Source organism: Argopecten irradians, chromosome 1 (genome assembly GCF_041381155.1).
Source record: "Argopecten irradians isolate NY chromosome 1, Ai_NY, whole genome shotgun sequence".
Lineage (NCBI taxonomy): Eukaryota > Metazoa > Mollusca > Bivalvia > Pectinida > Pectinidae > Argopecten > Argopecten irradians.
Window position 1 is genome coordinate 13,010,823 of NC_091134.1, and position 23,590 is coordinate 13,034,412.

A 23,590-nucleotide genomic window follows, 5' to 3' on the forward strand; every position below is an offset into this window, starting at 1 on the left:
GGATAGCGAAAATGTTTTATTTGGCGGCCGCCAGATAATTAAGTGATGGCCGCCACTTAATTTATCTGGCGGCCGCCAAATAATTATATGGTGGCCGCCACTTAAGACTTATCTGGCGGTCGCCATATAATTATCTGGCGGCCGCCAGATAAATTAAGTGGTGGCCGCCAGATAATTATATGGCGGCCGCCAGATAATTTAAGTGGCGGCCGCCAGATAAATTAAGTGGCTGCAGCCAGATAATTAAGTGGCGGCCGCCAGATAAATTAAGTGGCGGCCGCCAGATAATTATTTGGCGGCCGCCAAATAAAACATTTTCGTTATCCTGAAAAATATTGTCGTACGTGAGCCTAATATGCTTCTGTATAAAACAGCTGAAAACTAATAAAAATAAAACATTCTTGTAATATAAATGTATACCTTTCATACGTGGTGCCAATCTATTTAGTACTGTTTGTTTTTATTTTTATTTCTTTTCTATATACTGTTTTGCCAAGATGACATCTTAATGTTATTCATTTATATTCGAAGTACTTTACATTTGTAGCTAAATCGGCTTATATTAGGCAAACACGAAAAGACATCAAAATGACAGGTTTTTCTATGAAAAAATAATGAATATTTGTATCAATTCTGGTCAGAGAGAGATAGTTTATTTTAGCTCAGGATCCAGTCTAGACTATTAAGTTTATATTCTTTAATAGGATTGTCATTCAGTGCCCATGTAGGGGATGCACTTTTCGTACTTCGTAAACGACTTTGTTTCCGTACGTCATATAGGAACATCATATTTTGTCACTCATGTTGTTTCAATGTTACCATATCGAGAATCAACATTAACTCATTTGAATGGAACGTGTTTGATACAGTAAAATGACATTATTTCTTTACATGAAGTGGAATTAAGACAATTAAGAAGAAAATTGATCTACAATTATTTTAAACCGGCCGATATTTATGTGTCACGTATGCATATGAAAATAATGAATCCATGTTCAATACTTTCATTCGCGTTAAGCAGAGAGGGTTTTAAGGCAGCCGTGAATGTCTTTTGTATAAGGAATTAGTCAGATCAGGAGCCGCTCGAGATTAATCCTTTAATAAGGATATTAAAACAGGAAATTTTAATTAGCAAGATGTTGTGTACTGTATTTATAAACGAGAATATAACTGTATACTACAAGGACATCGGCCTCGTGCGTTACAGATCTAAGTAGACTTATGTAAGTACACACTATACTATGTGTATTATAAAAGTCCCCAATCTACTGGATTACATACGTACATGTAGGTGTTAGTTTTTGTGACATAAGTATTCCAATCTGTTTACAATACGACATTGACGGCGATAATACACTCACTGTAGTCTGGGCTGAAACTTTGAGTGGACCCCACACTGAATATCTCGAGGAGACTGCTAACATTACTCGGAGATGTTGCTCAAATGAAGATGTTATTATATCGTTTAAACTATGTTCAACACAGACTGATATTATGTTAAAACAGCTGCATGAGTCCAATAGCTAATAAAACGCTAGTCATTCTGTTAATTAGTTTATCACGAGGAGTCAATATACCCGCCCGCGCCAACATTCGCGTTTTCACTGTGTATTTTCTAAATAGCTAGGATTGTTGTCAAAAAATATATAGGAATTTTGGCCAAATGTCAATCACAAATAATTTGTATTGATGTTTATATTCACGAAACTGTAATATGACACCGAAAACTTGTGTAAATGCCACGATTCATTTCGAATATTGCTTTATTACACCACTTACCCCCGTCTCACAACAATAAAACAACCACTTGTAACGATGAATTTGTACTCAAACAGAACGCTCACCCTTTAGAAACACGTGGTTCCTTTCTAGCACTTGTAAAGAATCACCGATACATGTACATAAAATCATGGTATTATACGACTAAAGTTGTACTTTTTATTCGGTTATGAACTAGTATTACAGTTTTGTATATGTATTAAATTGTTTTTTGATAAATGTCTTTTTTGTTATCTATGAGATTCTCTTATACATGTAGTTCAAACTATTTCATCGCCAATGACATTTTTGTTGTTGCTAATGTTGTGTTGTATCAATGTTTTTGGTTTGGCATGATTTAGGGCGTTGGCCAGTCATCTGTCTTTGATAATGTCTACGTTCGGTGACAGGGACAAAGGAAATTTGGGCTAAATAACTCTAACTTCAATATCAAAATATCAAACAATATCCTTTGTACTCATAGTGATATCTCAAGATTCGATAAGCGTTCCGTGATTAACGTAAGAAAATGTAAAGAAATCCAAAAACAAAAGTACATTGTACAGTGTGTCAATTACACCAACGACACGTGCTGCGGCCATATTGGCAGTCATCCCCAGCACGTGCCAACCTCGCCTATACATGTACCTACAAAGTGACCACTGAAGTAGAAAAACTTCTAAGAAATAGTTGGTATACTTTAGCTGTACAATATCGTAAAACATCTTGGCTGTGTCAGTGCTTTTGGACGATGTTCAGATTGTTTGTTTATTTCAGAAAGACACACGGAAGGAGTTGTTGATGGGGATGTGTGTGCTATAATGATAACGAGTAAATGCAAGTGAGTGTACATTCCATTGAATTTGATTGACAACAAAGACGTTTTACGCTTCTTATAAAACTAATCTAAGTATGTCGGCCGAGATAACACGGATTGCCGCTATTTCGGGCCATGGGTAGGGGGATTTAAGCACACAAGACGGATCGCGATTACATCATATATTTTCCCCAATTATCTATCTGTGAATTTAGAAAAAAATAAAAGTGTGACATTGTTTTATCGTGTTTATAAAAAACGCATTCAAAACGTTTCTGAACAAAAACACATTGATGAAGTGCCTCTGTTTATATTGTGATGTAATAAAACGTCAAGATTTTAACACTCATCATTATTATATTGAGGTAGAATTGAATATGTGAATGATAAATAAAAGTTAGTTTTGTTTTGATGTAGGTGATATCCGGCTATTTTGTCTTCCTTTGTTTGAATAAAACTTGTAAGGGGATTATTTCATAGTTTGTGTTATAGCTTGTGCCAAATCCTTTTCCAAATTTATTGGTAATAAAATACGTTTTATGTCAAAAGATTTGCACAGTTGGCAGACATACGATATCGTTTTATTTACCATAATGCATATCTCGATGGTGGGCTGTTTAGATGTGATATGACACTGAAACATGTGTTTGTACAATTGAAACAAACCCCATGATTTGAGGGTAAGGTAAAGAAGTTTTATAGACACAGAGGAAACAGGATATTTACTTTGTTTATTATTTTGTCCATTTGTCCATAAATCAGCAAACATTGGTGATTTTTATTTTTGTTTCCTCTTCGGAAATTGTAGGGTTTTTTTTGCACCTCAAAAACACGTCAGATTTACCTCAATATGCTACGGCATATGTGCGTGTTTTGAGATTTCTTCAGAGCAAACCTTAAAGTTTTCAAGAAGGTAGCATAATACAGTTATATTGAAGAACCTATTTTAATGGTCATTGATTTGTTTGATAACATAAACTCAATATTCAGTAGACAATGCAATTTTTAATTAGCACAGAAAAATCATTTACGAAGAAATATTGTTCAACAGCCAAACAAATGATTAACGCAAAAACATTTGTTTTAGTCATTAGAAGGATCGTATCTACCTGTTCAACAGAAAAAAAAAGATAAAAAATATGGTACAGATTGAAAATGACAAGAGACATGTATTGAAGTCATAAGTGATGATAACAAGTAATCTGAAGAAAAGCGACAAAAATTGAAATTGAATTATTTGAATTTGATTAATGACATGTTTATTCTTCCACTACAGCATGTATTGGAGTAAAAAGACAAAACATTCCCCCGCAAGCTATCCACATGTTAAGATCCACAAAAATGACAATGCATCTGACATTTGACGTCCATAGACATAAAAAATCAACAAGATGATGAACTTTTGCTTTTTTTGGGGGGCGCCATGACTTTGTGGTGATACAATAAACATAGACTGATTGTCTTGCTGTTTTGGTTTTGTTTACCGTTGATAGTCTTTGTTGTGTGTGATTTACTTTCCGTTTGTTCGAGTCCTATCAACAATTATGATCATTTGAGAAAGTCCCTTAATTGTTTTTATGTTGTGCTTTGTCGCAGTAAGGTTATTAATGGCGACTGGAAATTCTTTCCTACTTCGAAGTGCAGTAAGAAATCGTCATATAACTTTTGATAATCCTGGGTGTTTTTTTTTTTTTTTTTTTTTTTTTTTTTTTTACTGAGGAGTGATATCTGATGTCAGGAAACCAAAATGACTGTAGATTGCAAATACATTGATTTCGACATTTTTTTTCTCAATCTGCTTTTGAAGTCTTTAAATATCAATATTGTATATTTTTAGTGATTAAAATGCACATGAGACTTTTCCATTTCATTGGGTGAACTAATCAATTGCTATTTTTATCATTAAAAAGTCAACAGCAGCTTAACGTCGTGTGTTTTTGCCTTTTACGTATATAATTTATAAACAGGAAATTATCTATCCAAATATAAAACTCCATCACCAGTATTTTAATCACCGCTAATGAGAATATCGGTGGCGAGAGAGAGTGTGTTATCCTGGATAATCTGGTCGTTGATCATGTTGACTTATGTTGTATGAACACATACGTCATATGGCCAAATGAGAGATGTAAATCTTTAAAGTTGTCCCCGCACAAACACGGTCCATATAGGGTCTGTATCGCCGGGGATGCTCGACATTACTTCAGTATTTATATAGATGTTCTGCTTACGGTCATTGTAGCCTATTCACGCTTCCAATAAATCACGTGTCTCGGCTTGGAAGTCTTTCAAGTGTCTCTGTCGTTAAAAAAGGACACTGTTCTATTTTTGTACATTTAAAACAATTCTTAAATCAGACTCAATAAACATTATCGTCCAACTACACAAACCAGATGGTCGTTATAGCGCATGCGCAGTGTCTGCGACAGTCGTCATGACAACCATGACCCCCGCGAAAACTCTCTTGACTAATTGGCTCCAATATCCGTGTGCAAACTGAAGGAGATTTGACATTTGTGTTGTTAAAGAGATGTTAAGACTAAAAAATCACCATGTAACTTGTAAATAAAACAAATTATCTCCCATTAATGTCTATTACTTGTCTTGTTAAACGTTGAACGGAATGCTTGCGTCAATTTTAAGCCTGTCCATCAAGATTAGCTCAATTTGGTGTGGACGCGAACAACCCGAGTCTCGGTACCATCACACTCTGGATCACGCGAGCGCGTGCACGGCCTAACTGTGATTCGACTACATGATTGACGAGTGATTTTATAAAGAGACTATTATAGCTGTGAAATCCTTATCGACTTTTTATTATCAATCCTTATAAGGTGTACTAATATATCTATATACACTTGTGTTTTATATACAATTGTATGCATACACAATCTTCTAATTCATCAAAAAAATATATATGATGAAAAGCAATAATCTTCATTCAGTGGTTTATCTACGTAAAACGGTAAGCTTCAAATTAGCACTGAAATATCAGTAATACGATTTTCTAAGATAACACCGTGATCATAATAGCATACATATTGTAAGTAAAGAAAAAACTTTTTTGATTAAATTGTAATAAATTTGGGTTTTTATTTGCATGAATTCCTTCTTTACAATTTATCATGTTATTCTATGCAATATTATACATACATGCATGTCAACAGGTATACACCATATGCCTTCTACAATCAGCTATAAATGACCCTTCTACGCTGATAAATACAAAAATCTATCACGGAGTTTTCTACAATGCCTTTTTTCTCGTTAGGATGCCCCTGGCAGTCAACCAATAGAATGGCTGGTTACAAATTGCGTCAAGAGTCGATTTCCAAGAATAAATCGTTTACGGGATGTCTTTACCGGAAACGGAGCCATTAAAGGCCAAAGGTCCTTCCTTGGTGAGATTGAGTAGATTAGTAGGTTTATTGTCCTTGCTAGTATTGAATAAAATGGCTTTGACAAGATTGTCCATTATGCTATTTATTGACATCGGCTTCTGCAAATACTGTCCAGAGTCGACGGTAAGAATGCTATGTTTTAAATCACGAAACATATCCTAATGATATATCAAGTATCAATATGTGGTCAAACATCAATGCAGGAAACAGAATAAATGGAATTTATGTGACCAGGAAGATGAAATAACTATATTGACATGGATGTAATGATAGCAACTACTTACGAAAGATAAGCCAATTGAATGTTTATGAAAAAGGGTCAGAAATAGGAAGAAAGTGGTAAGCTACGATTTGAAGTCGAAACACGCAATAAAAAAATTGACAAGTAGATTTACAATATTGAAGAGAGCAGAAGATAATCCCTAAACGATGAGAACAAAAAATAAATAAAAATAATCATCTCCCCAACATCTTTAGACTCTACTTAAGAAATGACTAATATTATATAGAAACACAGTGTGATTATACCCTTGAGGTCGAAGTCCACACGCTGGACATTGCTACGCATACACTCTAGATCCAAATTGTGCTAGTTTTAAGGATGGTTGGAGAAATTCGCACACGTCAATATATATCGAAACTGACCAATTATTTCCAACGATAACAACACGATGGTTTGGTAAACTACAAAGGAGGGAGATATGTCAATTGAAAAGGACAACTAACAGTGCTCACTTTACTGAACATGGAAGGGGACTTGGAACAAAGCAATCGTGTCCCCATTATTGATTGGATGAATTACGTATTTTGGAGTTAATTAATTTTTTGTCTTCAGTTGATGCAACGATGTACACATTTGAATGGATGCCCTTTTGTATACTTGTTCATGCAGACCAAATTTCACAGAAGCAATTTTGAAGGAGTAGTCTTAGTTTTAAGCCTCGAGCACGACATAAGAATAATTCACGTACCAAGAGATACCCGATAACGTTTGTGCGGGACTATTGTTTCTATTGGTGATGGGATGAAGTCGAAAGATGATATCCAGTACTAACGTCATTTCAACGGGAAGATCACAAATAGTTACGTTTCATCACTACTGGAGATACTAGTTCCGCACAAACGATATTCGGTATCACGTGGTACGTGAATTAGGCCCATTTTGTCGCGAATGTACCGATGCAAATCATGTGTTTGGTTTCATATGGTGGCAAAGACGTACGTATTTCTTCAGGCTTTTATTTTTGGTACATTGATATGGCCGTCGGCCCATAAACCAGAATTGAAGTTGCTGTTCCACTTAGTTTCAATAAGTTTGCACGTTGAAATATCAATATGATATTAGCACATGTTATACCTGATATTATAGCATAAACAGTGCCAAAAGAAAAGAGAACCAGACAGACACATCCTTAAAGGTGAGACTGTAGTATGAAAAGTGACAGGTCAACCCCATATTAATGCATCACTGAAAAAGCCGCTGTTATAGACGTCAATTAATTTTCGACCGTTTGCTTTGCCTTGTGCCCCTTGCCTGGTTGCACATGTATTTTAAATATAATCGTACATCATGCTTACATAAATGACACAAAATAAACGACAGCTTTCTTTTCTCCCTTCTCTGTGACTGCATTCTGTTAAGACGGTAAAAACACACAGATTACTGTCGAATAATTCGATTGGCGCATGGAGACGTATTCGATTTCCTTTGTAGTTAAAGAAAATCAATACACACGAAGAAAACCTCTAGAAAAAACGATTTGGTATTCTTCCGTGAACATATGACTGTAAACTAATTTAGGAAATGGTTTATTGTTGATCCTGAGTGTTTACAATTGCAATCGTTTGTACCTCTCAAACATTTTTATGCATATCTCAATTTAGAGTTTATCCGTCCGGTATCGATTCAGACGTTGCAAATGAACATAGACTATGTATAAGTCATGAAAACGCTTCATTTTTTCCATAATCTGATTCAAACATTTTCAACACTGGCGTCTCAGTGACACAGATTTTCGCATACGTTAGATAAGCGTTTGTGAGAAAAAACAAATAAATAAGTGTATACAACATCTTAAACCTTGGAGATAAAGTTATCAGACAATCCGAGTCACTTTACCGAGGGGAAAGTTTTATACACAATCGTTTGTTTTAATAGTTATAGTGTTGGGTTTCTCAAGATTTATTTCGCGTTTAAAAGATGTAGCAAATATAAAAAAATGAATATAGACATACCCACTAAAATTTGAACATTGTTCTGTATCCATGTAAAATACCACTGTTGTTAATTTTTGATGTTTCTAAAATCATTGCAACACTGCTTTAGTCGATCAAACCGACTTTATAGGCAGTATTATACGATTTTCTTTGTCAGTGAAATGTTTCATCAGGTACATATACGGTTATTTCAAAGAAAATGCCTTTAATGCCATATACAAAGAACAGTATATTAATATCGTACGATAATATAAGATCAAAGTAGACATATAGACTGTCTTAAGTTGACAGTATAAGCAAAAATATTCGTGTTGAGATAAAAAAAAAAGTCATATACAAATTGATGTAGATTGCAGATGGACCCTGCTGTGCGTCTCAGCCATCATTTTCATGGGAGGTATCATTTTATGATAAGACATTTGCTTACCAGTGTTGGTAGGCCTATATATTGTAAATTTTCAAAGTGTTAAAAATTATTTTTAATTTACATTGTCAGGTTTTAGCGATATTCGTGTCCCCACAGAAATGTAGTTTATAGCATCAGTAATTATTATGCAATATTGTTTGCAAAACACTGACCAAATACATAATAAATCTCATTTCATCATGTCACTATCCTCTGACATCACTATTTACCTGCTGTAGGCATCAGTAATACCTAGTTAAGATTAATGTCGCAATTTGGTAAATGTAGTATCCGAATTAACCAGATTTTGGATTTAACATTTTCTATTACACCAAGGACTATTTCTTCCAGAAGAATCTCATTTCCGGCGAACTCATTTGTCAATCAACATTATTCCGGTCGAGAATATTAACCTTAATCTGATTCCCTATTTAAAACCATGCGTATACGAAATTAGTTAATGATGAGCTTCGATTGACATGAGGAGCCAATAAAAACTTAATAAAAAAGAAACCACCCAACCTTTCCTGCTTCAGTCTGTTTAATAAATTGAAGAAAAACCAATGTCATTTATTAAGAAAAAAATAATTAATCAAATCTTCCAAGGCGCGACAGTGATAGTTTTATTATTACCAAGGCCAAGTAATCAAATCGTGGGTATCTTTTATGTATGGGTTGCATAAACGGAACTTGGTTTTAATTAAAACAGTAAAATCTGTCTATTTAACACCCAGTCTGGGCGGCAAGAAATTTTATTGTATCCTTGAAAACCGCAGGGTCATTGGTCTACTGGTTGATTTTCCCCCTATTTTATTTCTGAACCGCTCTTCTCTACTTCTTCTTTTTCATCATCATCATCAGCAGCAGCAGCATCATCATCATCATCATTTTGCATTATCTTTATTATCCATTATCGTCACTATTATCATCATCATCATAATCCTCCCCCTCTTCCTCCTCCTCCTCATCATCATCATCACCATCATCATCATCATCATCATCATCATCATCATCATCATCATCATCATCATCATCATCATCTTTTTTGACATTTTCACTAAATGCAATAACAATCTGATATTCCTTTAACATTGGGTATTTTGTGTAGAAATGTTAAAAAATCCACAAAACACACTATGGGATATCAGTATAGAAATGTCAATTTAATTTGTGTAATACTTGTATCTTAAACATCTCGAAACTGATAAGCATGCCCACCACGTGGTAATTACCATTATGCAACATCTCAAAACGAAAGTTTCTCCTGAAGTAGAAGAGGAAAACCCAGATGTCTACTGTAACTGTTAAATTTCGAAACTTTGACATACAGTTAATGTATATCACCAACTGAAATCTCGCTAACTGTGCTAGAGAAACGGCATTATACACATGTACAATTTGCATGTGATTTGCTTTGTAAAAAACATAAAGCAATGTAATTAAAACACTTACGTCTTTCGGAAATATGACTTTAGTCTCATTGAAAATGGTTTTTAGAAACATTTTTTATCGATGAGTGGTTATGGTATCAATTATCTCCATTTTTAGCACGTTCACAAATTGCTTTCCAATTCTATTGTTAATATTTTAGCAGTACTACGTGCAGACGTAATATAGCATAGGGATAATCAAAGAATTTGTCAATAGGATTTATGCGACAATAACCTGGAGCTAGGAAACCATTCCGTGTCTCTGTGGAACAGATTAAAGTTTTTATTCATTAGAATGGTCCCGGTATTTTTTCTTGCCAACCCTTTAGTTGTAATATTAGTGTAAGTCTGAGCTTTATCTAGTGCTTTAAGTCCCCCATTACAAAACAATCGATATCACTATATCGAGATTACCTGCGTCGCGACTTCCATCGATGTAACTACTTTTACGGGTATAGATGACTTCCACAGAATAGCCTGGTTTCATACTGGCATTGGTGTATATTACAATTAGATCCTGCCGTATAGAACGCGAGCTCGTGCTCGCACGAGAGCACGTGACACGATTTGTTTTCCGCGTTTTGCAGGAGACTTAGACATTGTGAGCTAAGAGGTAATATTTTCTTATTTAGCCTCCCATTTTCTTGTCATTCGTGTGCAATGCGAAGGAAATCACATAGCGTTGGCTGTCTGCGGATATGATTAGTTCGTTTCTTCGCCAAATTATTATACATTAGATTTTTCTGCAACTTTTCCTGCGAATACTTAATAAAAAAATCTGCAAGTTTCAGTCAAAAATAATAGATATAAACATAACTTGGGGCTTGGTATTCTTTTCAAATGAGGAATCTAACCGATATTAACAAATGAATAAGAATGGCTTGTTGGTGTGTAGATTATAACGATATGTATCCCGGCAGATATCACCGACTCCTAACACGAACGTTAGACTTTTGTATCTGTATCAAAAGACCGAAAACCATGTTGTTCCATTAATCCAGATTCAACCACACGCAAAAATTCTCAAATGATAGATAGGTAGAATATGCCAGTTGTAAGGGTAAATATGCTTTTAGAAGGAACCATATGTATTGTTGCACGCGATACAGAATCATTTTCGAATATCACTTTCCTTACATGTAACTCGCGAACGATTTTTGATATCTTTACTAAATATTCAGCCGATTGGTAATTCATGCAATGTTGAAGATGGAACAAGGGAGATTCACTTTCGTTTTCCCCCTTCTTACTGAATACGCATGACATGATAATTTGACTTTTATTTATTTTGGAGTACGGGCATTGTGCATTTCTGATGTTAATCTTGTATTTGTTGCCTAGTATCAAATGTACTTAATGCTTGTTAATCGTTATCATTTTTTCTGCTATTATTCGTAATTATTGTATTGATTTCCGTCTACCAGTGATGCTTTCTAGTCGTCAGGTTTATTAGTTGTTTACTTTCTTTATTTTTTTTATTTTCTCGTCAGAGATCTATCTGTTCATTGTATTGCACCATGTACTTAATCCACGCCAACATGTCCATTTGTTCTGCACGGTTTTGTTTCTTGAAATGTTACATCACATATCCTAGGTATCGCATTGACGAATCGCACATGAATAAACATCATATCGAATAATCATTGTGTATTTTTTAACATAGATACTAATATTGGTTTACAAAACAATGTAAAAAGATAGGGTGAGTGGCATTGCAACTCAATTTCGTCCAAAAACCACGTAATCTTAAATCATGTGTGACGAACTATAATCTTGAATAGCTTTTCAATACCATTTCTACAGTCGTTGTCTATTCATCTGAAGCTGGAACGTGATGAAATTTAAAGAGTTTTCAAGATATAGATGAGATTCGTTGCTATGGAAACACTAAACATGTATTGTAACAGCTTGTTATGCTGCCATGTAGATTTAAATAGCCTCCTAAATTTCTTGGTGCCGTTTCTAGTAGCTTTTCTGTGGAATCAAAATCAACGCAGATTTTCTGGTAATGATTTTGAAATTAGGTTACTATAGACCGATATGGGGACGTTTCAGACGGATAAAACATGTGTTTCTGTCAAGATTACATGCTAACTGCAACCAAATAAGATTATAGCTGATATCAATCGAACGCGCCTTGCTGCACGAGATATTGAGGATCGCAGTTTAGACAGTCATTCACTATCCAATTTACTTTGTATTAAAGATTCAACAACGGTGTAAATTGAGACAAATATTGGATTTATACAAGTCAGAGAGGTAAACACCCGTGTTACTACAACTAGCCATTTTTTATGGTCTTTTGCTGCCCCTTATCGCTCTGGACGGTTAATTGTCCTGCTTGGCGCGCGATTATTGAGCGTGATGCCGGTTGTGGCACCGTCAGACCATTGTTTTTCTCGTTCTGTGAAGTAAAGAGAAATCGACCCGTGACTTTGTCTTGGTTCCTTTATACCGAAAATCCATAATTTCTTGTCAATATTTAAGTGGTACCTGCTTAATCCTAGTATACCAAATGTATTGTAAATAGGTAGACATGAACATGGCTACTTTGGAACACGTCTTAGAGACTTTTACATTATCCCTTTAAACAATGGATACAAACGACGTTTTTTTTTGCGAATCACAAACTCATAAATATAGTTTTAAGAAAAATGAAATCTGAAACAGGGATTATTTAATTGTCAGTGGTACTTTATACTCGATAGAAGCTTCTGGTCATCACATCATTTAGAAAACTTTATATAGTTAATTATCAACGAATTGTAATGTTATGTCAAAACATGTGATATCTGTTTAACGCTTATATTGCGGATGCTTGACTGAATTTCATAACAACTCGAATTGTTTCCCGTCAAATTAAATCTGTTGGTGATTTGTGCTACAAAATACATGAACCATCGACCTAATGTTTAACCTATCAAAATATCATTTAGAAATAAGAACAAATCTCTAAAGAACCCCTAAACATTCCGAATAAAGACGGCTATTAAAACCATTGTGATTTCGAAATCGTTATGTCATTTAAAAGAATAAATTATGGTAAGGAAGCCATTGTCTGGGCACAAAAACAAACCGTCGCCAGACTTTATCCAGACAGAGGTAGAAATAGCCATACACTATTCCAAGGGGTGTAAATCACGGAGCTAAACTTCAACGGCTTATCGATCGGTCCCTTGGCGATGTTCTACCATAGGGACTGTTAATCCAACCCCCGGCAATTCAACTGATGATAATAGTACCGCAGGATAAGGAAAAAAACGTAACGAAAAACGGTTGTGTTCAGCGCACGTGCGAAATCAATTAAAGGACTTTTACATTTCTGACATCGTCATGGTAATGATGTGATGGTTTGAAATAGATTCTATCATTGATTTGTTACTTTGTATGGGTTTCCGTTTCGTTTTAGTGTTGAAACAATGTAGAGACAGCACAACCTGCTCTAAGGCAAAACCATTTTTGACTGTCAACGTCAATTGAGTGGGAATCACTACAATACTGATAATGTTACAAGATAAGCGAACGTACAGGATGTAAATGGTTTGTTAGCGGCAGAAAAGACTAGCAAGGAAAATAGCTCTTATCGTTTGCGATACACTTTTAAACCGGAAGTGACAACTCAATATCACATCAGACTTGTTTGCAATCGACACAGTAAAAAAAATTGTGAAAGCATGCACAACAGAAGCAGCTTAAACGAACAAATGTAGTAAATAAAATTATAGATTTAACCGTCGTTTTTCGAGAGTACTTATTTAGTTGATAAATGGTAAATCAATTTTTTTCTGTTACATCGAATACTCATACACCTTCTTCCCCTTGTAAGAAACAAACATCGAACACTTAAATAATGCAAATCTGTCTGAACGCTAATTCAATTACTCGGCCGTCATAGAAGACATGTGTGTGGCGCGATATGTTGTCCTCAACCTACTTATCGTCACGTGATTTGCTTAGGTAATTGGTGACTTGTCACTATCCGTGTTCACTTTGTTAGTCTCGCAATATTATGTATACGACTTGTATCGTTACAATGTGTCTATTCGGAACACTTTGACCGACAATTGTTATTCACGCCACCACAGGCAATCGCGAAAGGTGTTTCGAAGGGAAAAACAACGTCAAGTCTGATCTGCACATGTAGTAGCAGACATGTTGTTTTTTATCTGCACGGGCGTGTAAACAGTAGTAGTAACATTAAAAGAAACAACTAATTACTGTCGTTGTGCACTGCTTATTTCCTCATGTTTATTGTAAATATGGACTTTCATAGTTTTGTACAATGGATTCATTGATATATCTTCTGTCTTTCACTATTTAGAAAATCCATGATAAAGCCCTCCTGAACAGAAACGTATAAATTAAAGATATTTACTAGATGGCGAATTACCCTTGAACATTTGTAGGTGGCATACATTTTCTACATGGAATGCACATGTTTTCGTGTCAAAATATCCAAATATGTTAATAGGAACACAACAGAATTTGTGCTAGCCATGGCTTGTGAATATTGCAATTATATCCATGACAAGCTGTCTATAAAAACCTTTCTTTGATGACAACACAATTTGAAATTCCTACCTTCTTTCGTGTCCAACACACCAATTTCCATTATAACCACAGTTAGGCTTCCATACTTTTATAAGTCGCGTGTACGCCTGCGCACACGGCTGACGGACCATTTTCATTTCAACGTCCTGATACGGACAAACATTAGGCCTAAAAAAGAAAAGAAAGAAAAATGTATATGATATTCTCTACAACATAAATGCATATATTTTGTACAAACAAGGTTGCATAGAAAATGTGAATACGAGAAGACAAAGGATTGTGGATAGAGATTTATTCCTCTTTTCCCTTTAGCAGTCCTCTTTTAATATTTTAATATGGTTTGAATACAAACAAGTAAAGGCCACGCCGTTTCCGAATCCGAGTCCGTTATTAAAGCAAAGAGTGATTTTCTACAGACAGACAACATTTACACTTCTTTTTTCAAAGTTATTCTGTAAAAACTACATCGATGCAAAGCGATCTACTGTTTTTAAACTCTTTTTAGATACACTAGTGACGTCATAAGGTAACGAGAGAAAAGTACACCATTTCCTCTCAAAATTATAATTCTATTTTTAACGAAAAGGACAATTCCCGCGAAAACGTTTTCGTTGAAATCAAGATTTTCAATCTACAACCAAACACGAAAACGCCTATTACCGGCGTGTACTGTTTATTCTAAACCTTGGCAGATTCTACTGTAATGCCTAGTTGTCTCCTCCGCGGGAATCGTGTGCACACGAATGTCACGTAATTACAGCTCTTCTGAATAGATTCACAACACACAAAAAATAAGCGTTTAATTTGTATGGAAGGAGTACGCAGTCCGCGGCATAGAAACACACAAATATAATGACGCTGAGGCGAAAGCAAGCATGCAAATTTAGGGATACATGGAGCTTGTTACTGTATAAATGGAAATAGTTAAGCATATGGAAGCTAATATTGTGGCGAAGATGATAATGAATAATTCATTTAAAATATTCAATAGAATAATAAAGAGGTATTTCAAAATGTTAAGACCAAAAAAGATTAAAAGCAAAGACCCTTATCAGTCTTCAAAAGAATTTACTAGATTTGTTTTAGTAATATGAATAGTCCTCCTCAAACTGAAGGGCTATATAATCATTCAAAAATGCTAAGCAAAAGGATGTCACTTCGAGATCAAACAAAATACTGCATACTACGGAAACTACACAGTGAGCACGCCTCGCATGCAAGATACATGCACTCGTTCATTCAAATGTTAAAATATAAATATACCGCAGCCTCCCAAAAAATCATATGAAGATATACCCTGCAAACATTTAAGGAGTTTCTTGAAATAACAAAAACATATGATTGCTATGTGTGTTATCAAAGGGAAGAAAACTAGTGGGTCAGGAGATGAAGACATTCTTGATTTGGTTGATAAGGATTAACGTTCTATTCATCGCTTTAAAGGACGCCCTCCCCAGTATACGATACATTCATTGTGCGCTTATATACATGTAGTTGATATTCTGAGAACATAGTGTATATCCCTGTTGTGTCATCAATATTATAGCGGAACTCTTGCCATTTTTATACAGCACTTAAATGATGAAAATTGCTTATATAAGTTTTATTTTATGTAAACCAAAGAACCGCAGTGTCCTTATAAGTGAACATCTAAAATCAGTCTCGCTTCTATATCCCTAGCCTATTGTTATCCTCGCGTGTTAGCAGCTCATTCGTTGCCATCGTAAGGGTTTATTCTTTCACAGACCAAGATATATTTTATACGGTACCCTATCAATCTCTTTAGCACCAAACCCCTTTTTTCCCGTTTTGATATTGGTTAAGTTCCAAACTTAATGGTTTTTCTCAGTGTAAATCTGACAGTGCCTAGAGCACACAAGCTGGTTAGAGATGATAAATCCATTGTCACTGTTTAGTAGCTCGTGCCAGTTTACCCCAGCGCGCGGGCTGACTATGTGTGACTTATTCCGGTAAAATTTAAACTAAATTATTCCCGAGGACTCTTCAAGAAGCGTCAACCGAGAGAGTGGTAGTTGAGAACCATTTCAACGTGTCCAGCACCCGTCTTTACGACAGAATTTGTATGAGTAATTGAAAAAGGAAAAGACTCTTAGCATGCTTGTTCTTCTATCAGAGAAATTTAGGGCTATTTTATGTCTTCAAAATTGTTTCTATGTGACATTAGGGTTTCGGATTGTCTAGTCTCGCAGTAGTGCTCCATCGTGTTTTCAGCGGCAATAGGCGAATATTAGACATTCACTGTGCCATTGCTCAAACAAGGGCTGAACTGTTAGACACGAGTTCCCGAGGGTCTAGAGGGGTAACCTAGCTTAGTTCTGAGGGTCAAGAGAAAACTAAATACCTGTATTGATTCCAAGGATAGATTGGGGTAAGCTCAAGAGTGGTTGGAAGCTAGGCTGTAGAATTGGGAATAAAGAGGAGCTATATTGAGAAAGATCTTGAAACATTTACTTGACAAATTTTGATGGCAAATGCAGGGAAAGGTTCATGGTACATGACTAGTATATTTTGGAGAACAAAGAGAGGTGATACGAGAAGAAACCGTGATTTTTGAAACCTTTGTGAAATCGGAAATCTGATAAAAACAGACAAAGAAGAAAAACAGAAAAACCAAATGAAATACTAAACAAACAGATAAGATAATAGTGATACCATAAAGGTCAACAGAATCAGATAGAAACGTTTCCAGAAGTCAGAAGGAGCTAACTTCCAACAGAAAAGTCCCTACCAAAACGTTAGCTAATCAGTGTTTTGAGGTACTAAAGCTAAATTTACCAGGTACACATATTCTGTGATACTAAAGAGATACAACCGACACATCCTCGTCAGTGAAATCAAATGATATCAGACACAAGGCCATATGCTATCCAGATCTAATTGCCTAAAAGCGCCACAACATGGAAATCTGTTGTCAAGGTATGTCAATGCACTCGTATAGCAAACACATAATTTATAATTAAAATCAATTTTACTCGTAAAAAACAAACGCATTTGGTTTTGTTGTAACAGTTTCACACCAGCCCGCAATATCTGGAGCCTCGCGCAGACTAAACTCTCCATCTTCTCGTAACGACTGTTCATTATACAGATTGTATTCTTATTCCTTGATTTGCTTGAAATTGAAATTCAAAAGAAAATGTCATCAAAATAATTGTGTTGTTGATATCTTAAAAGCCAATAACATACAATAACTTTAGTAGATGCACTTAATTAAAAAAATACCAGTTCATCCCCGAATTAAACATTCCTTTCAATTTGAGTCTTGCCGAAGCTTAACCTATACCAGCTTACCAGCGACGACATAGATCCAGCCTATTTCCATATGTGGCGCCTAATTGTTTCATTACCTTTTATAAATCACGCCTTTAGAAGTTACCAAATGAATTGAATTAAAAGTCACAAGCCAAAGGAGAAAAGGATTTATTTTTATTCTTAATTTCGAGTCCACGGCAAAATAGTATAAGTAATGTTTTGTACTTAAACATTATTAGCCAAAAGGAATTTTTTTTTTAGCTGCTTATTATTCTTTTATTCCATAAACATCCCGAGAAGCTTTGTTGCCTATAGATATTCAGTCGCAAACAAGACATACTACCAATAATGAAATTTTTATTCCTTTTCAGTATTGTTTGGAGCAAAACCATTGCGTCGACTTTAAATTTGAGTTCTTGGTGTCTGCGGTAACTGAATAAAATGCGTATAGGTGGACAAGGAAGGAAAAGAGTATGGAAATCGAACCCTTGCTATACATTTGTATGTGACATCAATGTGTCGGTTTGCGAATTCGTCAGTTTTTTGTTTTTTTGTTGGAGTTTTTTTGTTGATAGATAGTGTATATGTATGTATCTTGAATACGATTTAAAGTTTGCGATTACGACCTCGACACCTGATGGTCATTTTTTCATATTCTCTTTAACCGCTTTGCACCACTCAATGTTCTTCTTTTTCTTTTTGTGTTGGTCAGTTTTTATCTTTCGTAGGTGTTATATTTGTCTGTATTCAGAAGCAAAATGAGCATTATTGAGAATTGGTGTTACCATAACATTTCCACCATACAAAGTACAATAAGCCGTGAAGCCTTTTTTTCTTTGTTTTTGGTTTTTTTTTCTTAATTAGACAAAAATTCTATCGTGAACATGATTTATGTATCAGTTCGCCTAGCCTTGTCTTGTAAACTAGACATTTATGAAGACCGTATTGCCAGATCTATGGTTCCAATGAAGTATTTATGGCGGTATACTATGACGTGTTTTCGGCCATTAAGGATGACGCGTATGTCTGTCGTCTGCTGGTGCTTTACAACGGCGATCTTAGCGCCACCTTAGACAGCTTCCGGAATGAAACGGGTAAAAATGAGGTCCGGAACAGTTTTGTATATTATACATATGTCTGTTTGTTTGTTTGTCAACGCCTCAACCGGTACGCTCGGTGGAGTGAAATTGATTTTATCATAAAAATGAGTCATACTTGATAAAAAGAAACATTTGTCCCTTTTACAACTCCGGTATCTGTAAAAATATTTTTGGCGGTGAAAACGAATGTTTCGTCCGTTTTTGTCAGTGTTCATTTACATTGTGTTTTAAGAATTTATATTGTCAAATGCGCTTCTAAGACCCGATTATAATGGAAAAAAAAATAAACGTTAACTTAACAAACGTGAGAGAGAAAAAGACAATTATTTGCCAATTTATTTACAAAAAATATAGATCCATATGTATTTCCTGTGCATTTCGCTTACAGACAATCTTTTCAAAACATCTCAAAAACATATTTTAAAATGCATTCATGGAGAAAAAACTTCCCATATCCTAAAATGTATGCAATACTCTAGTACAATATGCCTGGGATTCTAACTACTAATTTAGGAAGACGGCGTTACAGTCTATTAAGCTATATAACACAGCACGCCCACCCAGGCAGATATCATACACTGCTTGACAAAACATGACAAAACATACACGAGAGTCATATCGTGTCAACTTCAAATCTTCAAATTGACCGACATATATTTCAGCTCGAATGCACCCATATAATCATTACGTGGTCTGCAGACGATAAAAGGATGTGACATAAATCGAACGCACCCGTCGAACGAGTTGACTCGACTTAGGCTTAAACCGAGTACATAGTAAAATGAAATATTTTTTCACTAGTTTTGTTTCATTTTTACGGACTAGAATGTGTTCAGATGAAAGTTATTTTAGACAAAAATTGTTTTCAGATGAAAATATTCAACTAAAACTTCACCAAAGATTCTAATAATAAGCGTCAATCCATGCAACATGGGTTTTTAATAAATATAATTGAAAGGTTTTATTTTGCATGATTATGTTCGAATACATGAATATTTAAAGTCGACAGTTCTTAATGAATGTGTATGTCTTCCTGACAGGAAGAAGACAAAAACACGCGTAACACTTAAGTCAGAGAAATGGTTTTCAGGATTTGGACCCCAATTACTTTGGTGATTTACTATACAACCAAATAGTATGACTGCAAAATTGAAGGTATATAAGCGAGTACCCGGATGTTGTTAATCCCTTTCCACCCCGATGTCAAATAGTTGATGTCATATCAAAATGATATTGATATCAGTTGTTATTGTCAGAAACACGCGACAGCAGTTCTTTTTCATGAAACAAAACCTGCTGTTTATTTCTTTAGGTTGCTCGTGTGAACGATGAACCAGTGACCAAGTACATATTACAATTCTTGTGGTATGTTGAGGAGTGTAAGGTATTCATAAGAGTGTCATAAAATTGGATAAGTAAATTGTGTCTTTTCCGGTAGTTAAAAAAACTTTTATTTGTTTATTCTATACATAATACTTGTATTTAGGATTGTTGAAGGCATACTGCCGATGGTTTATCAGTCCTCTAGCGTTGTAATAAAAAATCGTAACCTTCTGATTACTCCTGCAGTGTAAACAAACATACACAACATAGCAAAGTCTCTTTGAAATGTAGAACCTATTGCTCAAAGTTATTTACTACACCATATACTTCAAGCGTCTCGAACAAGTCTTAGCTCCCTGACTACAACATGTCGCCTCAAAGAAACGTACGTATGTATAATAGTATTATTATGAACCGTTATCAAATAATTACCTAGTGTAGTAAAGTAGGTGATTTTTGTGGTAACCAATTGCAAGTTTTTTATGCATAACTATTTTATTTCAATAGCTACAGCCATACAATTAATCCTTTTGAAATTGCTCCGCTGAAATTGTATTACCGAATTCTTACTGCATAAGAATTACCATACGCAAAAATAATGCCCATTAAAAAGAACTGACGTCTCAGTACCTAGCCGTTGCAATATAACATCAATGTGCATGGTTTGTAATAGAATTTGTATAATTGCAACGTTTAGGAATACAAATATCCCCGACGGCGATTATCGGGTGCATCACGGTACTATTACCTGATGTTGAACTTATGAAACCCATTTTCAAAATGTTTTAACAAGTGTTACGATCTTTGTTGGGGTTAAAGGTCATGTTCCTGCCGTTTTGGTACGTGCGAAGAGATATCTTCCCCAATACAAAGGGTGCGAATTGTTTCTAAATTCCCGGGTGATAGAGCAGTTTATAAACAGCCGCGGCCCTGTGGTTATAATACCTGATACCCTTGACGATAGGGATCTGCTCGGGTGTATCTCGGTGATTTATGGGGGAAAGACTTTTTTTATCTTCTAAATAAGGATCTAGTATTTTGGATCAACATGTGTCTGTATATCTAGATATATCTGGAGGCTGTTATACTACGGGACAGGGGGTACGATTTTAAATATTATGCATAAAGGGAGTTTTCTTCTTGCGCATTTCAAGTTATCCTTGACGCCAGTGTAATTTTCATGAAGAAATCATGATCTACTCTAAAGGTTTCATGAGTTTGGATCAATGACGTTTCACAAAACTGTCAACCTTCAGGTATATGTACTAAAACCCAAAGATTTTTTCTGTTTGATGTCAACCTGTGTCTTTCATGTTGTTCATACTAAAAGGCTTTCGTTTGAGACTATTGTGTTTTTACATATATATCAGGTCATCACGTGCTTTGCGTGAGCCAATGACATCACAGATCAGATAATGAGGATAAGCACATGCGGCACACGTATTTCTTCGTGATCCACACGTATAGGGGCCAAGGTTTAAAATTCCACAGGATTTGTTAATCATTTAACTCCGGAATGTTGTCTTATCGTCATCAAAGGGATAATAAAGCCATTGATTTATTACATTATTTGTAAATAGAAACCATTGATTACCCAATGGAACCCTAATCGTGTGACAAATGATTTATTACCAAATTCAAAAATAACTAAAACGTAAACTACCTCTATCTTTTCTGTCAACTTCAAACAAAAAAGACATATGGTATTGATAACATAAAAGGAGTTGGTTTAACAAGTCGAATCCTTGGGCTTAAATAAAACGACAATATAATCATGAAAATAACATGATTTACATAATTATATTCGCCTTGTTATTCAATAAATTCTGACAAATTTCAGAAATACATTTTTGAGAACAATGCGTTTGCTTCATCGGAAGGTAGGCGTCGGTTGAGGATCTCAGATTGCACAATCACAAAGATTTATGAGGAACCCATGGAGTTAAAGAATTTAAAAAACTAAAATAATTAAGAAATATTCTTTACGATAATTTTGCTTTAAGGCCGCTGAAATAAATGTGTTTCACATTGAAAGCGGAAAAAAGAGAGGAAAATAGTTTCGTCTCGTATAATCTTTGGATTTGAGAAACGGGCACAACAGAAGCAGTTGATTGGTCCATTACACCCGTACACCACTGTTAAAACTGGCCAATACAAATGCTGTCTTTCTTGGGACTTTTTTCGGTGGTTCAATAAGGGACTTTTTTCGGTGGTTCAATAAGGGTCTTATTTACAGGTTGACCAAGGACCCAAACCCTACCTAATAGTGTTGGAAATGTATGCTAGTGCCAGGTTGATGTCAAATATGTGTAGTTATACTATAATGTGTTTGTGACAGCGTGAGGCGGAGCCTATATAATATAGTGTTATCTTACTGAAGCATCTTGTAGAATAAAACCGGATATTGTAATGAGATGAAAATGAAAAAAAAACCTTGGAACAAATACTGTATTTTTCTATGAAGGAACATTTTCAACAAATACATGTACCATGATTCGTCAGTTTGAAAAATAATAATTAAAACATTTAGATGAAGTAAATTATTCATTGCGGAGACGATGTTAATTTACAATACATCGCTGACCTCTTCAGTTGGCTAAAGTAACCAATATTAATAAATCCAGATTTTTTAAATGACACTAGTTACATTGACGCAAGCCACACGCAATTATTAAACTTAATCATACTATTAGTTTGTGTAATTGCAAAATATACCGCAAACATAGCCGCTGCTTGAAAGTAACTACACTGTATAATGAGAGGGATGGGCAGTATTTGATTTATGGAGAAAATGAGCGATTGGGTTTCTAAAAATTGCAGGAAAAAGAATATTGTTGGCGCTGCCAAGTATCAGTATATTACATATGGTTACAAAGTGCACCTGCGCCTGCACTAGCATAAGAATTACTACATGTAACGACGTCATTGCAAAAAAGTAAGACGGTTAATTCAAAAATATGTGTTCTTATACGAATGCACCGAACGGAAGTGTTCGTGTTTACGGGATTCGCATCATGACATTCCGGGAACATATTATTGCTAATTGCTTCTTTAATTAAATTCTCATAATGTGCACAATAATCGTGGTTAAGATAATGTTAAAGTATAGCAGACGGTGAAAGAAGTTAATATGCAACTAAATGTATACGGTTTTACATAATGCGGAAAATATTTTGCAATATGGCTACATCTTTGATAATTTTAAAATATCTAGCCCAAGTTCCATTTGGCCTCAGTGACGAAACACTAAATAATGTGTATTATGGAAAATGACATAATATCGGTCAAACCAACGCGTTTTAAATTTGTGTCGG

General features: G+C 35.1%; 1 protein-coding gene across 7 annotated transcripts in view; it reads right to left on the reverse strand.

The window, feature by feature from the left end:
* The window catches only part of LOC138318080 (multiple epidermal growth factor-like domains protein 6), a 163,694-nt gene that overhangs the window by 112,712 nt on the left and 27,392 nt on the right, over positions 1-23,590 (reverse strand). For all 7 annotated transcript variants that reach the window (XR_011207837.1, XM_069260205.1, XM_069260214.1 and 4 more), the window contains exon 2: positions 14,611-14,748. Coding sequence is in view for 6 of the 7 variants with exons in the window: in XM_069260205.1 (XP_069116306.1) it covers positions 14,611-14,748 (138 nt within the window). In the remaining variant the exon portion in view is untranslated. The remainder of the gene's footprint in view (positions 1-14,610; positions 14,749-23,590) is intronic.